We start from the raw sequence: 17,754 nt of genomic DNA, 5'->3' as shown, positions 1-17,754 counted from the left end.
CCGTGAACTCCCAGTTTCCTTTAAACTTTATCATATCAGGAATCTAAACTAGTGGTTCTTAACCTTGGCTGCCCCTTAAGTATTAGAGGCCTTGGACTACTCCATCAGAAGCTTATGGGTAGTGTTCTTTTTTAAGAGTTCTATTAGTGATTCCCATTTCATCAGATGGATAATGTTCAGAGCTGTTTCTTAAAAAGTTCTATTAGTGATTCTGAATGTAGAACGAGGTGAGCCATGACTTTTTATATCACACCATTTATGGAAGAATGTAAGACATTACTTAACTACACTGAGTGGCCAGATTATGATGACTTCTGAACATATAATAATCTGGCCACTCAGTGTGTGTGTGTATATATATATATATATTTGAGGCCCGGTGCATGAATTCTGCATGGGTGGGGTCCGGCCAGCCTGGCCAGGGGGAGGGGACATGGGCGGTTGGCCGGCCTGCCTGCTGGTCAAACTCCTGGTCAAGGGGACAATTTGCATATTAGCCTTTTATTATATAGGATATACACTGAGTGGCCAGATTATTATGCGTTCAGAGATCATAATAATCTGGCCACTCAGTGTATGTAACTAATTTATTAGTTGACAGGTACTCCTATTTGTTGATGGAGTAAAAGTGTTATTCCATTAGTGTATATTCTTTAGAATTATTTTTAAATACCCAAAATGTCTTTTAACAAGTCATAAAATAAACCACTTATCAACTTAATATATTTAAAATGAAAATTTAACCAGGTTTTTGTGTGTGCCCGAAGCATCATCTTAAGTTCTCCAGTTCTGAATTCCATAAAGTTATATGTCTACTTTAAAGGACTACTAACAATTTTTACTGTACTTCTTTTAAGTATGACAACTTAGATGGACTAAGCAAGCACAATTTGAATTCTACTTCAAAGTTTCTTCATTACAACAGTCAAAAAAATTAAGTATTATTAAAGATAATTATGCCTGTTTCTATGAATTTGTGTAAATATATATATATATATATATATATATATATATATATGCACACACACATATTCTGTTAAGAGAACCCAGCTGTATTTATGGTAAAAATAAGCAAGTTTAAAAAAAAAAAAATGAGCATTTGTATACGTAGTCTTTAAGCATTTAAAATTTTATTGACCTTATTTTTTAAAAAAGCTAAACTTAAGGTCACACCTCTAAGTTTGATATACTATATACAGATCGTGCAGAATATGACTATGAAGAGATACAAATTAGTCCATGCCCAAAAGATTTACTAAAGAATCACCTTCATAAATACATATAAAATTCTTGTGAAGATAGGACTGTCCAGGTTTTCTGAGACACTTTCAAAGCGACCCAAGGCACAAAATGTACACACCATTGTGAATACATACATATTCCAGACTTTGTGCCTCTATTACAGCCCATCAAAGATTTGGCTTCCTGACTTATAAAACTAAATGTACTGAAATGATATTCTGCTTCTTAGCTGAAAAACCACAGGACCTATAAACATGTAGATAATTACTCCAAAATATGGAGATACAAATACAAGCACTTTATTTTAAAAAGCGAACACAAAAAAAAGGTGTAAATTCAAAAGTGTTTAAATGCTTCCATTTTGGATAATTCAATTAAGAACCTATACAAGTTTTTTTCCCAGAACTAATACATCACTAGTCTCTACTAAGGAAAATGAATTCTAAAAATTAACATGGTTTTCAGTAATTCAAATTTCACTATACAAAAACCTAGAGACCAATAGTATCCAACAGCTTCAAAAGATAAGCTAGACTTTTTGATGTAATCAACTTTATCAATGTTTGTCTGGGTCTGTTTTTATATATATATATACACACACATAAGGAAAATGTACACTCTATAGTTTCTTATAAAATAGCAAATAAGGAGTAGATGTAGGAGATGTAGAAGGGGAAAGAGAATTCAAAAAGTCCTTCTCTTCAGTAACTTTTACTTCAGAATCATCAAAAAGCAACCACTTCCCCTCATACTCCTTTAAACTTTGCACTACATCTGAAATTTTGTTCTCGAATCCACTAACGTTAATGCTTGTTTGGTCACTGGATTCCTTGTTCCTATCAGATTCATGGGTCCCATTAGTAATGTTAGTCTCAGAATTTCTATTTTCAGCAAATGCTGTACTGGTACCTTTGTCAGGATTAGCTACTTTGTTGTATAGCTCATAATCTGCTTTGCTCTTTTGTCCTCCAAGAAGTCCAATAGCTTCTACATTTTTTTTGTTCAAAACTTTACTTGGCTGTGTGTTTCCATTGACTCTAATTGACACTTCATCATCGTAATTTTCAGCCACACCCCTTGCTTCCTCCTCATTCAGTGGTTCTGGCTTACTCATTTCACACAACTGGTCAAGCACAAAATTTCCCTTATCTAGTTCTAAACTGTTAAGGTCTGTGACTTTAACAGAAGCAGTGTAGTGCCCACTACTAATTGTAATGCCACTATGCATCACAACTGCAAATAATCCATAGCTGTCATTGGTTGGCTTTGTACTCCATTCTTCTAGTGACAATTTAAGAGGTGTCAGTAAAGGAGTGTTGATCTTGGAAAGTCCACCACCATAACAATCAAACCTTTGGAAGAAGAAAAAATAAATAAGGTTTTCTGCTATTCCACTATATATATATATATTTATATACCAAAGTGAAACCAAGTAAGAGTCTGAAAGAACCCTTAATATTTAGTGTTCCTATGAGTAAACACAAAATAATAAAAAAGACCCCAACTTATATATTTAAAATATTTCCACAAAGAAAAATACTGAAAAAAAGTGCTAATTAATATTTAGGTGTTTCTGTAAAGGCTCTAAGGCATCCCCCCCATCCCCCAACTTTGTGCAATAAGAAAATGAAAGGATCATATGTCGTTCTTCTGGCATAATAAAGTATGTGGAGAGCTACTGGGAAGCTCTCATAGTAATTTAAAAAATTCATTAAAAAGGAATAAAATCTACGACATGTACACGTCAGAAAAAGTCAGACTATTCAAAATGCAACTGAAATTTTATACTTTTTTAATTGCTTTTAGATATTTAAATTTTCAACTATAGAAGAACCAAATTGTTCAGATTCATTTGATTTCCTGGCTTACCTTAAAACTAAATAATTTTGCCTTTTTTCTCCCCGTAAAAAAACCTTAATGTATATAAAATTTGTTCTCTGCTTTAATCAATTCAACTATATCTGATAAGGAATGAAAAGGTGTGAAGAAATCACAGAATATGTATTCATACTGATACATTTTTACAGGGAAACTTGAGAACAAACTTTTCTAAGCAATTTTTATAAATTACTTCATTTCAATAGTTTATATTATTTTGAACAAAACTTCTCTTATATAGCAGCTCATTTTCTTAATATAGCTTTTATTTATAATACTCACTCCAAGCCACTAGCAGCAAAACACTTCAAATGAATGGTTATAACTTCAGGCATTTTGTCAAACAAAAGACTTCGTTCAGCTTCAGTATAATGATGGCAATTTTCACAGAAATATTTATCTTCTCCTACAATCCTCTCCACTGAAGCAAATTGTGAAATTGCCCATCTCAGGGTCTTCATTTCTGTTTTTGGCTCTGGAGAAACTACATAAGAGAATCCTTTCACTCACAAATGAAAAATCTGTCCAACATTTAAAAATTAAACCACAAAATTCTATGTTCAAAATTAGCATCAAATTTCAACTTACTAATCCTTTCAATAATAAAGACAATAACTAGTTTCAGAAACTATCGTTAAGTTCTCCCTCAGCAGTGCACGTCTTTTAAATATTTGTATTTGATCAGCCAAAAAAACATTTAGATGCTAGAAACAGAAAGAATATGACAGACAAACATAGTCTCTGGCTCAGTATAAGACAGACTTTAGTTTATATTTAACTAGAGGCCCAATGCACAAAATTTGTGCAAGGGGCTCGGCCCTCACAGCTGCGGCAGCTTGCCTCAGCGTTGCAGCCCCACTTAGTCCGGAAGGTCATCGGCTGTCTAATCTAATTAGCATATTATGCTTTTATTATTACAAATAGCCAATTTCCAATATCTGAGCAGGTAAATCAGTCTCATGATCATTTCCTGTAACATTTCCATACTTTTTGTGGTTTAAACTAGACAAAACAATGGCTCAAATATTTTGTTAAAAATATCCTCAGGCCAGAACCGGTTTGGCTCAGTGGATAGAGCGTCAGCCTGCGGACTGAAGGGTCCCAGGTTCGATTCCGGTCAAGGGCATGTAGCTTGGTTGCGGGCACATCCCCAGTGGGAGGTGTGCAGGAGGCAACTGATCGATGTTTCTCTCTCATCGATGTTTCTGACTATCTATCCCTCTTCCTTCCTCTCTGTAAAAAATCAATAAAATAAATAAAATAAAATAAAATAAAATAAAATAAAATAAAATAAAATAAAATAAAAAAATCCTCAGTAGCTCTGAGAAATTCAGGTACCCAAACGTTAACTTAACAAAGCATTTCATTCTCTCATTATACTCTACACATCAAAAAAAAGATGCCACAGTTTTCCAAATGCTAACTATTTACAAGAGAAGCTATATAAGCAGAAAGATTTTATTATACAAAAGACACTAAAAAAACAACTTCTCAATAATTACACAAACTATTTACTAGACTGCTAATCAAAGAAGACTGTATTTCATGGTCCTTACAAATACTCCAGTTTTTGCTTACTTTCAGAACTCTCCTCTACTTTGGAGAGCTCATCTTCTTGTACTGGCACACTGATGTCTTGAAAATCTTCTCTTCTTTCTGTTAAACTTTCACATTCTAAGCAACGAGTCCTTAATACCAGCTGACCTTGAAATAACTTCTCTACAAGCTCAAAACCAATTTGCTCTGTGCCTAAAACAAAACAAAAATAGGAAAATATAAGTGTGTATGTATGTATGTATATATATGTGTGTGTGTGTGTGTGTGTATATATATATACATATACATATATATACATATACATATATATATAGTTTTTTAGCATAGCCCAAGTAACCAATATTCATTTAAAGCATATGTGAATAAAAGGCTGATTTTCAAATCTCAACCTGCTTATTAGCATTAAAAGGTGCCTTATTCATGAAATGTAAATTCTATAAAGGTAGTTTAGAATACGAATTACTGTTGTCTTTAAATAAATGAAGACATAACTATGTCTTCATAATTCCTACCCCCTAGAGCAGTGGTTCTCAACCTTTCTAATGCCACGACCCTTTAATACAGTTCCTCATGTTGTGGTGACCCCCAACCATAAAATTATTTTGGTTGCTACTTCATAACTGTAATTTTGCTACTGTTATGAATCGTAATGTAAATATCTGTGTTTTCCGATGGTCTTAGGCGACCCTGCTAGCAGTTCTCAACCTGTGTCTTCATAATGTAACTGTAATGTAAAAAATGTGGCAGAATTATCTAAATAACTGTAATGTAAAAAATGTGGCAGAATTATCTAAATAATTCACAGGTTGAGAACCGCTAGCAGGGTCACCTAAGACCATCGGGAAACACAGATATTTACATTACGATTCATAACAGTAGCAAAATTAGTTATGAAGTAGCAACGAAAATAATTTTATGGTTGGGGGTCACCACAACATGAGGAACTGTATTAAAGGGTCGCAGCATTAGAAAGGTTGAGAACCACTGCCTAAAATAAGGATGACACTTGGTAAAACCATAACCACATCAATACTAGTTTCCCTGAGCTGCAGATCTGGAAGAAGGTAGGTAGAAATCCAATCCAAGTATGGTGCATCTACTTGGTTCTCTACTTTAAAACTGCATTTCACTAAATACAATACCTTTCATGTGTTTATGTCAAATATTGCTTATATAAAGGGGTTAAGTATACATATATCCTCTTTCCATTAAAATTTATTGAACTCCCTTAGTTTATAATACATAAACTAACATTACCTTAAGATTGAGATTTATACAAACACATTGCACAGTGCTTAAAACACCACAGTTTAAGTATTAAATTTTTCTTTTTAAACAAAACGTCAGCCAGATTTATATTGTACATGTATCTAAGAGAATAATTCTAATTCTGCAACTGTTAACCTGCCTACCTATCAATGTCTAAGAATAAATTATACTGACCTTTGTTTATGGGCTTAACTTCATTATCATTAATGGACTTAACATTATTTCCTGGAGATTCAAGTCCACAACCATTAATTGTGTTATCATTTTCACACTTCCCAGTGTCCTCTTCAAGATCATATTCATTTTCTTTAGATTGTCCTTTGGATCCTTGGTTTATTTTCCCCAGACTACAGAATTTAGAAAGGATGCTGGGTTGCTTAGTGGCAGACTTTAACCAACTTATTTTAACTTTTGATTTTTTCTGTGAGGGTCTTGCACTCTCATTTTCAGGAATGTACTTAGCGACTATTTTAGGAGGAATCTCTAATATATCACCTGTAGCTTTTCTTTTTGATCTAGTTTGTCTCTGGTTCTCTTCCAATGACTGGTATTCCTTGGATACCTTAATTTTTTTCTTCATGTTACCAAATTCAGTGTCACTTTTTCTCTTCCCATTTCCTTTTGGGAGTTTTTCTTTAGAATCTTCAGGATGCCCCATATTGTCCATCTCTATGCTATTTACCCCATTAATTTCCTCTCTCTGATGAGGTTTTTCTTCTACCTTGTTAGATAATTCTGCCACATTTTTTACTTCTTCTTTTTTTAGGAGTTGGCATGTTTCTTGAATGTTTCCCAAAATACACTGTAATACTTCCTGTGCATCATGCTGTAGATATCCTTCATACATAGGGTTGAGTTCCCTATAAAAAAAAGAAAATTCCCATTTCATATATTATACTTTTAAAGATACAAATAAGGAAACTTTCCTATATAGAAACTAGAGGCCTAGTGCATGAAATTCCCGCACTGGGGGGGTGGGAGGGGCGGGAGTCCCTCAGCCTGGCCTGCGCCCTCTCGTAGTCCAGGAGCCCTTGCTCCTTACCACCCTCCTGCTCGCTGCTCCTTAGCGCTGCCACGGAGGTTGGAGAGGCTCCCGCACTCGCCAGCCATGAGCCTGGCTTCTGGCTGAGCGATGCTTCCCCTGTGGGAGCACAATGACCACCAGGGGGCAGCTCCTGCATTGAGTGTCTGCCCCCTGGTGGTCAGTGCGCATCATAGTGACCAGTCGTTCCACCGTTCAGTTGATTTGCATATTAGCCTTTTATTATATAGGATTTTTATATAGGATTATATATGATGATTTAATATTTATAGGGATATCATAGCTTTTTCATTTTTATTATTTTTTGAAAATTCCTCACCCAAGAATATGCTTTCACTGCATTTTAAAGCGAGGAAGGGAGAGAAACATGAATCAGTTGCCTCTTATATGCACCTCATCCAGGAATCAAACCTATAACCTTTTGGTGTATGGAATGACTCTCCAATCAAATGATCCACCCAGCCAGGGCCATAACTTTATTTTTTAAATCTAAAAACATTCATTCAGTTACAAATGTGAAACTTTCAAACTTAATCTTAGCCCTAGCTGGTTTGGCTCAGTGGATAGAAGGGTCCTGGGTTCGATTCTGGTCAAGGGCACATGATAGAGCCTTGTGGGCTCTATCCCCAGTAGGGTGGTGTGCAGGAGGCAGCCAATCAATGATTCTCTCTCATCATTGATGTTTCTATCTCTCTTCCTTCCTCTTTAAAGTCAATACAAATATATTTTTTAAAAATAACAAATATAATTATTTTTTAAAAATTGCTCTTAGTCGCCCTGACCGGTTTGGCTCAGTGGATAAGAGTGTCGGCCTGCGGACTCAAGGGTCCCAGGTTCGATTCCAGTCAAGGGCATGTACCTTGGTTGCGGGCACATCCCCAGTGGAGGGTGTGCAGGAGGCAGCTGATTGATGTTTCTCTTAAGATGTTTCTAACTCTCTCTCCCTCTCCCTTCCTCTGTGTAAAAACATCAATAAAATATTTGTTTTTAATTGCTTAGTCACCATGCTACACTACCTCTTAACAAACATATAGCAATGTATTACACCTAGGTCCATTCCTAAACCAAATGAGTAGATAATTTTATTTTAAAAGACTTAACCTATAACATTTTAAATAAAGCTATTTTATATATAGGATAAAGTTTTATTTTTAAAGACAGTACTACAAAGAGATCTAATCCAGTTAACGGCTCTCTTCTAAGTACACACAACAAAAAATATTTGGAATTTATAGTTCTTATGCATATTTTGAATACAAACCTACAATTCATAATCTGAAATCTTTATGACAAAATATGTTTGGGAATTCAGAATTTTTCAGATTAAAAAAGACAATATGACACATAAGTAAAATATATATCACCAACATAAGGGACACTATCCTCTAAGCAAACACATTACTATTTCTATTTAAAAAAAATGTATGGATCTTCGTATTACAGATAAATATGAATAAAGACTATAAACTCACATATATTTGGGTTTAATGAGTTTAATACCAAATTTATGAAAAGTTTTCCAGTTTTTTGTCTCTGGTATAATAAGGACTATAAATATGGAGTTTCTATTTTCTTTGCCCTTTATTACACCCCCATTTGTTCATGTATCACTCTCCTCCAAGGAAAGAAGTAGCTAAATTAGAATCCTAAAATTATATTACAGGCTATACCTGAGTGTGTTAAGTAATCGTCTTGGCTGAGTAGCAAGTTCATCAGTATATTTTTCTGGATTTAAAAGAAAACTAGCTTGAAGTTGTTCAACTGAAATGATTAAGGACTGTAAACTGCATATTAGTTCATAACTTGCCAAAGAATCTTCTTTACAATTTCCCTGTCAAGAAAGAAACACACACATCAGTTTTATGAACAAATTAAGTACCTTCCCCCTTGTCTTTGTCTCACTAGACAAAACTAGTTTTTCTAAATTTAATTTCATTATAGCAGTAATTTTATGGAGGTATACAAATAAACTTTTAAAATTTGTGTGTTTTTTTTATTATGTGGATGATAATGGTTTTCTAATTATGTAAGTCAACAGTTCCCTTATTTATATTTTAAAAGTGAGTCAATTGGAAAAACAATAGATGAGTGACAGGGGATACAAAGGTATGATAAATTGTGATGGTGGGTATACAAATGACAATGTTTATTGGTAAACAATAAATTAAAGGCCTGGAGAAGACACTCAGTAAAAGGGAATAATCTAGTTAGCTACCCCGCAAGAATGACAAATAATTGCCTTTCTGACTGTAAACTACTAAGAAATTCAATTCTAAGTTATAGTTTAACTGAGAAATAATCTTTGTCATCCTCCTCCCAAATCCTTTGTGCATCTAATTACTTTTTTATTATGAAGCAAGTGAGTTTCCATTAATTATTTTTATATTTTGTTATTTTTATATTTTACCTTTTCTTTTTGATTGGCTTCATCTTTAAGAGCTTCTTTCTTCCTTGAAATAATATTAAATAAGTGCTTCACTCCAGATTTAAAACCAGGACAAAAATATAATACCTATAAAAAGTGAAATTGTCTGAGTGTTTACTGAACAAACAACAATAGTATAGTGTTTAAGGTTATTCAAACACTATCACACTTTTTAAGTAGCACACTTTAAAACGTGCATTACTGAAAATTCTGAGATTATGATTTGTGTCAAAAAATTGTTCTCGCCCTAGCCAGTTAGGCTCAATGAAAGAGCATGGCCTGCAGACTAAAGGGTCCCGGATTTGATTCTGGTCAAGTGCACATATCTCAGTTGTGGGCTCGATCCCTGGCCCTGATTGGGGCCCTTCAGATGGCAGCCAATCCATGTGTCTCTCTCACATCAATGTTTCTATCTCTCTGTCCCTACCTCTCCCTTCCACTCTCTCTAAAAACCAATGGAAAAAAATCCTAGGGTGAGGATTAACAACAACAAATTTGTTCTCTATTTCATCATTGTAGCCCACTCTCTTCCTTCACTGGCAATAAAGCACTGAGCCTGAGCAGATATTGCTAAGACTTATGGTTGTAAGAACACAAACATAAAACAGATATGGTTCCAAGAGTTAAATACTTATCACCATAGCACCAGGAATTGGGAGAAAAACTAAACATCTGGCATCTTCCACTTAACTAAGGTCTACTCAATTATGCTCTCCCAATTTTAATGCATCACTTTCTCTTACCCAAAGGAAAGTTATAACATACAACTTAGAATCATTATTCTTATTGTAGCCCATTCAATTTATATACAATCAAATGCAAAGATACTATGGACAATTAAAATACTCTAGTAATCTGAAATTCTCAGAAACATTAAATGTTTTATCATTCTTTGCCTACTAAGGTTTTATTATATATCAAAATTGTCGACTTACCTGAAGTATACTATTAAGATAACAAGTATTGCCGAGATTATTTAGCCCCACAAATGGTAACAAGTTTTCTCTCTTCTCACAATTCATAGGTGAGGACTGTGCCGCAGGAACAACTTGATCACTATTAAGTATAGAATAGAGAAGATATAATGAAATAGTATCTTAGAGAAACAAAGCAGAAATATTACTTCCCTAGATTTAGTCTTTTCCCAAAAGTTGTAGATCTGAAAAGCATATGGATTTTACTCAAATGACATTTTAAGAAAATATGCAGAGGTGAAAAATCTGCTGTACACCCAGAATACAAATTTTACAAGCACTTTAAAATAATTATAATTAAGATACCTCAAAGTTAATTCCATCAAGAGGCTATTAATCCTATTTTACAGAGCAGAAAACTGAGTAATTCATAGTGATTTGTTAAGCCATCATGACACTTTTATCAAGTACAGCTGACTCTTGAACAATGCAGGGTGTGTGTTTGGAGGTGTGGGGGGTGGGTAGAGGTACTGACCTCCCCCCAAGCATGGTTGAAAATTCCCCTAGCTTTTTTTTTTTTTTTTTAAATATATTTTATTGATATTTTACAGAGAGGAAGGGAGAGGGATAGAGAGCTAGAAACATCAATGAGAGAGAAACATCGATCAGCTGCCTCCTGCACCCCCCCCACTGGGGATGTGCCCGCAACCAAGGTACATGCCCTTGACCGGAATCGAACCCGGGACCCCTCAGTCCGCAGGCCAACGCTCTATCTACTGAGCCAAACCGGCTTCGGCTCCCCTAGCTTTTGACTCCCCCAAAACTTAACTACTCGTAGCCTACCAGAAGCCTTACTGGAAAAAAAAAAAATAGTCAATCAACATATTGTGTATGTTATGTGTATTATAAACTGCAGTCTTATAATAAAGTAAGCTAGAGAAAAGAAAAATGTTGAGAAAATACATTTATGGTATTTATTGAAAAAAACAGCCCAGTACACATGGACTCACACAATTCAAACCCACATTCAAGGATCAATTGCAATTTAATTCTGAATAGAAACCTGGGAATAATTTGACTATGACAATATTTGGGAGAAGCTTCACTAAGTTAGATTCTATTAATAAAATAAGAGGAGTCCTAGCTGGGTCAGCCTGTGGAGTGAAGGGTCCCGGGTTTGATTCCAGTCAAGGGCACGTACCTGTGTTGCAGGCTCAATTCCCCATCTCCAGCATGTGTGGGAAGCAACCAATCAATGTGTCTCTCTCACATCGATGTTTCTTTGTCTCCCTTCCTCCCTCCCTCCCTTCCACTCTCTCTAAAAATCAATGGAAAAATATCCTCAGGTGAGGATTAACACCACCACCACCCCCAAAAAAAGGTAAGAGGAAAGAGTCTATTAAGAGAATTACATAGTTGTCCCGCATTTAAAAATGAATTAAGTTTATAACTTTAACAAGCATTAGGTCATTATAGCATTTTTATTTTATGGCTGCTATTACTCTGGCACCTCAAAGTATTTATAGGCATGAATGCTGGTAAACAAAAGCTTCGCACACAACCTCCTAAGCTGATTATTGGTTAATATTAGGAAATTACACATAAAACCATATCTACTGTAGTCATACAGCAGAGTACCTATCTGTTGAATAGGGAGCTAGTGTTGACTCCAACTGGAGCAACTATTGATAGAATAAAGTATTTCATTTTGTTCTGCTTTCCTTTTAGTCACCGAAGGATTATTATCAAAAGCATTTGTTTTTAATTTTATTTAAAATAAATTTGCCATTGTACATCTCCAACAGGTTTGCAGTTCACATATCAGGTATGACTATAAAGTTTAAGTATCTCAGGTAACTGTGAAGTACAGTATTCTTTAAAAAATCACCCATTTATTTACCCTTACACTGTGTTGCACTACAAAACAAACAAGTTTACATTAAAAGCAGTGTTAGTGGATAAATATTTCTGCAAGTTAGTCAAACTGGCTGAGCACAAGGTAAATGAGTTAACATGGATGTGATCCCTGAGAGGAACCACCACTAGTTTTGCTGTTTCCACTATATACTGTTAGACTTGTCTCACAAATATGTGAGGGTTGTTTTTTTTGTGGGTTTTTTTGCCTCTATTGACTATCAGGTAGGAATGTCTGAAGATATTGATCTAATTTCACCAGTTTTTCCTTGATGCAGAATTTTATAAGTACAGAAATATACTTACGATACCTACATTTCAGATCCTCTATAATCAGAAGAAACCTTTTCTTCATTTTCTTGAGAATCTGTGAAATCCAAGGCTCTCTTAGTTTCCTTTTTCTGAAAAAACTTCAAGGAAAGTCTGTTTTTCTTTGATGGACTACCTCTTGAAAGCCCATTACTTTCATTAGGTATGACACCAGGCATTTTTTCTTCAAATACCAAAGAGTTGACAAATACTGATTTATATATGGACGTTATAATCACCAATCATATCTGTGAATTACAAAAAGTTTTCAGTTATCAGCTGCAGTCAATAAAATAAAATTTGAAAATAAATTTACTAAGGAATAATTACTAATTAGAACTTCATATTTAAAAACCTAATGCCTGGCAATAATAAATGCTCAATGTTCTATTGCCTGCCATTTGTCCTAGCTTTCTTACACAACAAAACCTATCAGATAGCTCTACCGGTGTGGCTCAGTGATTGAGCATCCACCCATGAACCAGGAGGTCCTGGTTCCATTCCCCGTCAGGGCATATGCCCAGATTGTGGGCTCAATCCCCTGTAGGGGGCGTGCAGGAGACAGCCAATCATTGATTCTCTCTCAGCATTTATGTTTCTATCTCCCCCTTCCTCTCCCTTCCTCTCTCGGAAATCAATAAAAACATTATTTTAAGTAGCGGTGAAATATTTTTTTTAGCCTGCATTAGAGTAAGGGTTACCTCACAAAAGACCTCATTTTTGTAGACCTACAGTAGATTAAGAAGTAAAACCTTAATTTTTATTAACTTACTAATTCACTAAGAAAATATTGACTGAGCAACTACCATCTCTAATTTACAAAGTAGAGTGTGGGAAACAGATGGATGAATGGAAAATCAAAGGATGCTGGAATAAGTTTTCCTTCCAAGGTCTTTACTACTTATTAATATGAACACATGAAATAGTCTCTAAAAAGTACCTTTAAAATGTAATTTGAATACAAGAAAAGGCAAAGACCTGGTGGTGTTATACCTAAAAACTTGAGTGAAAAGTAAGAGAACAAATGAAAGTTGGGATAAGTGAGTAACTTTGTGTATATAACATTCTTATGCACTAGAAGCAATATACTACTAATTTTCCAAACATTTGTTAAAGTACATTTTTAAAAATAATGCTTTATGTAGAAAAAAAAAGGTGATTTGGTTTGCCTTTTGCTATTTTTCTTCCCAGTTTTAAAGTAAAACTTTTAGGTTAAAAAAATGGCACTACTGCGTTGAAAGCCTGAGGGCAGGGTGGGTGGGGACCGGAGGGGGAGGAGGGAGTCAATGGGGGGGAAGGGGACAACTGTAATACTTTCAACAATAAAGATTTTTTTAAAATAAATAAAAAGGCACTATTTGTGGCAGTTACTTTATATGTTAATCCTATTTTTCATTAGGATATCTGGGGGCTGGGAAAGATTATCTAAATTATTTAGAAACCAAAAGCTCAGCCAACAACTTTCAAATACAGAGTAATACCACGAACTAACAAAATTCACTCGAATTCCATCTTTACTAAGAATTTCACTGGATGCTTCTGATCTAGGAATTCACAACACTGAAATCGGCAGTGAAACCACATTTTTGAGACTCAACTCAGGAATGTGGAAAGAAAGTTGACCAATTTCCCCATCCCCTCCTCCAATTCAATTTACTCGCCTGGCCACTTAATGCTACTGCTGAAATGCTAACATGAACGATAAATAAGCCTGCGCTAAGTTGTCAGGTGTCTCCAAGCATTCAAAAGGTTTTTCTTGGGAGTCAATTCTAATAAACGGTAGAAACTGGACTCTAAGAAACAGAGTAACCGGACTTAAGTAAATAGAAGAAAAACTGATCAAGCCGCTGAAATAACGGATTATCAGCCAGTCCAGACTCCCTCAAAGTAATATGATTAAACATTTAACATTAATGAGACTATAACATTTCTTGCTCTTGGCTTTCCTTAAAACTGGGGGTTAATTACGTAAAAAAAAAGTCTCTCTTGTAAGTCTAAATCAAATTTCACAGAAAAAACTATGAATCGAGCATTAAATGTTCTTGAATAAATGACAGCGTTGACCACTCAGTCCCATTAGTTTTAAAAGTTCTTTCCTCTATAAAATGACACGACTCAATTCCAATTTTTCAAGAAAAATGCAAAACAATAACACCTTCGACAAAGGTTTAAGACACGTAGCGTTCTAAGTACTTCTAAGACAAATTAAAACAAACTGCGTGTAACATTTAGCAGTTATCCACACAGGACAACCTAAGTGGTTCTCCTTAATCCCAACCACTCTACGAACGCACAACGAAGTGAAAGATGTCGAGATTGTGTTGCGGTCGGTGCCCGTCACAGCACGGGGCACGGCGGGGGGCTGGCCCGCGGCGCCCTTGCCGGAACCACAACTCCCGGCCCCCACGCCCGTGGGGACGGCCAATGTACGCCCAACCCGCACCTGCTTTCCCGAGTCCTGCCGCGGCGGGAGGGGGCGCCCCGGCCGGTGCCCAAGGGGCAGCTCCGCCCGGGCGCAGCACCAATACGGTCCTGGGGTGTCCCCGCGCACCGACGCCGGCGTCCCAAGGCAGCTCCGCTCCGGAACCGGCCCAACTTGCGTCGCACCCGGCAACGGCCACTCCCCGCCAGGCCCTCCTTACCTGGTCATGGCCCCAAGCGAGGTCCGCGGCGGTGACGCCGGCCAGTCCAACCGGGACGAGTGTGGGTGCGACCGAGGAGACCTTGTCCCGAGCCCGTGGAGTCCTCGGTCCGAGAAAAAGCTGGATAGATCGCCCTCCCCGCGGGGGAGTGACCATTCGCTTTCAAGAGCGGGAGCCCGGGGCGCCGCTTGGTCCCGCCTGGCGCCGGCACCAACTACATCCCCGGAGCGGCGCCCGCCGCGCCTGCCCCGGGACGGTAAGAAGCGTAGAGAAGTAGTCCCGCTGGCGAAGTGCCTCCACTGGTAGGGTCGTTCCCACTCCACCACCGAGGGGAACTTGGCGCGTTTTCCTCCGTCTCAGGACCCCCGTGTATTAGCCTCCGCCCGCGCCAGCGCTGCGATTGGAGATGGTGCCCTTCAAAAATGCCGGTTCTAGTCTCCTCGAGGCAGAGATGCGAAAGACAGGAGCCGCCTCGCGACATCCACTAGCCCCCTGGCACGCACGTGCGCCGGAACCAGCTGGAACGGTAGTTCCTCCAAGACCATAACGAGCTCTGCAGTTTCAAACAGCGCAGGCACCGGCACGGGCAGCTCGCGCGGGTCCTCGCGGAGGGCGCGCGCGAGGCGCTGGAGGCCGGGCTGGCGCGCTCGAGCCTCACACCTCCCCGCCCTCCCACCCCCACCCTGTTTTAACCATTCGTGCGCGCCAGTGGCCCCTGAAATGCGTACGGATCGGGAGACGGGACAGAGAGGAGATGGGACGGGCTCCTTCGCGGAGAAGGAGCCGCCAGGTGCTTAAATCCACCAATCCGTGAACAAGCCCCCAACCTGGCTCCCCCGCCCCAAGCCACCGGTCGAAAGGAGCCAATCAGAAGTACCCAGACAAAGAGCCCACTGAGTGGGCGGGAGAAGGAAGTCCAGCCAATACCAAGAAGAAAGGATTAACCAATGTCACCCCAATACATTCAATAAAAATAAAACTTTAAAAAAAAAAAAGGAGGGCTCCAGCCAATCATTGCTGGACATACAGAGTTTTTCAGGAGCTGCTCGCCTCCTACCGCTCTCATTGGCGCTCGAGGGCGCGCTTCGCTGCCGACTGTTAAATTTTGCTGTGCGCTTTGTGAATCCTCCCGGCCGCCGAGGGTGCGGCTTCCGGCGCAGGGCCCTCGCAGCAGGCCCCGCCCCCTTTTCGCGTGCGCGCTCGGGCGGGGTTCCCGGGGAAACTAGTTTCAGAAAATGGCCGACCCGCTTCCTCTTCGGTGGGCGCCAGGGTCAGATTCTCTTTGCAATCGCAGCCCCGGCCCAGGCCTTTCCAGTAAAAAGAAGGGAGGGCTGACATGGATAACCGTCATCCTCAGGAGGATACTGTAGAGCTCCTTCCTCAGTTTCTCCTACTCTTTTTTGCCTGTTTACCCCTTTCCCTTCCCTGCGGGACACGGAAACAAAATAGCATTTTATGGCTAGGTTCTGGCTGCGAGAGCTGCAAAGGATTCCTGCGCGAGCCCCTGCGAAACGGTGAGGCAGGCCTCACCTGGGTTTTGCTTGCTTCTGTGTCTGCGTGCTTTGTGAGGTGCAATTAAGCAGGATAAGTACAGACCCAATTCATTTAATCAAGCAGGTCTTGGCGCTTACTGTGTGCCATATATATATAATTTTTTAAAATCCTCACCCAAGGATATTTTCCATTGATTTTTAGGGAGAGGGGCAGACTGAGAGAAACATCCACGTGAGGGAAACAGATTGTCTACTGCAGGAGGCCTGACTGGAGGAACCTGCAACCAAGATGCGTGCCCTTGACCAGAATTGAACCCGGGACCCTTTGGTCCACAGACCAACACTCTATTCGCTGAGCCAAACGCTATGGCTGTGCCAGGCATTTTTTCAAGGCGCTAGGCATATGGTATACATACATTCCCTGCTCTAAAGGAGCCTGACATTGTAGGCGGGGACCTAAGTTAAGCTGAAATATTATATGAATGACAGGAAAAGGAGAGAAAAGTGTCGTTTTAGGAATCTGGAAAGACCTCTTTGCGTTGATATTTGAGCAGAGAATGAAAACGGAGGGAGCCTTGGAGGAATCCAAAGGAAGGATGGTCCTGGCAGAACAGCAAGTTAGAAAAGTCCAGAAGCTTAATGTGCTTGGCGTCTGGGAAAGAAGTGAGGAGGCCAGGATGCTTAGAGCACAGTGAGCCTGGATGAGGAGATTGTGAGAAACAGGATTATTTGTGACATGGCAGGGCTCTGATTAAGCTGGGTAGAGATGGAAGCCATTGGATGGTTTTGCACTGGACAGTGGAATGATTTGTAAAGTGATGGATAGACAATTGACCTTAAAAAGTACAAGCAGGAAGGTAAGCTAGAAGGCTATTTCAGTAGTCCAGGGACTAATGAATGGGGGCTTGCAAAAAGCTGGTAGCAGAGGGGCTGTTGAGAATGGTAGGATTCAGAATATATTTTGAAGTAGAGCCACCAGGATCTACTGATGAATTGTAAATAAATAAATAAGGGGGGGTGGGGGAAGAGAGATAAAAATTACAAGATTTTTTTTTTTAAAACCAAAGCA

General features: G+C 38.5%; 1 protein-coding gene across 1 annotated transcript; it reads right to left on the bottom strand.

Moving 5' to 3' along the window:
• Positions 1 to 1,105: 1,105 nt before the first annotated feature.
• Positions 1,106 to 16,336, bottom strand: USP1 (ubiquitin specific peptidase 1). Its single transcript, XM_080656344.1, has 9 exons — positions 15,193 to 16,336; positions 12,557 to 12,798; positions 10,349 to 10,469; positions 9,396 to 9,500; positions 8,659 to 8,819; positions 6,121 to 6,806; positions 4,699 to 4,869; positions 3,403 to 3,604; positions 1,106 to 2,594 (listed from the first exon to the last, which is right to left on the bottom strand). Exons 2-9 carry the CDS (start codon positions 12,727 to 12,729, stop codon positions 1,862 to 1,864), a joined length of 2,352 nt encoding a protein of 783 aa, XP_080512470.1. The 5' UTR covers positions 12,730 to 12,798; positions 15,193 to 16,336; the 3' UTR covers positions 1,106 to 1,861.
• Positions 16,337 to 17,754: the final 1,418 nt, after the last annotated feature.

The sequence above is a fragment of the Plecotus auritus genome, assembly GCF_963455305.1.
Source record: "Plecotus auritus genome assembly, chromosome: 2".
Classification (NCBI taxonomy): Eukaryota; Metazoa; Chordata; class Mammalia; order Chiroptera; family Vespertilionidae; genus Plecotus; species Plecotus auritus.
This window is presented reverse-complemented; position numbering and strand designations above follow the sequence as displayed.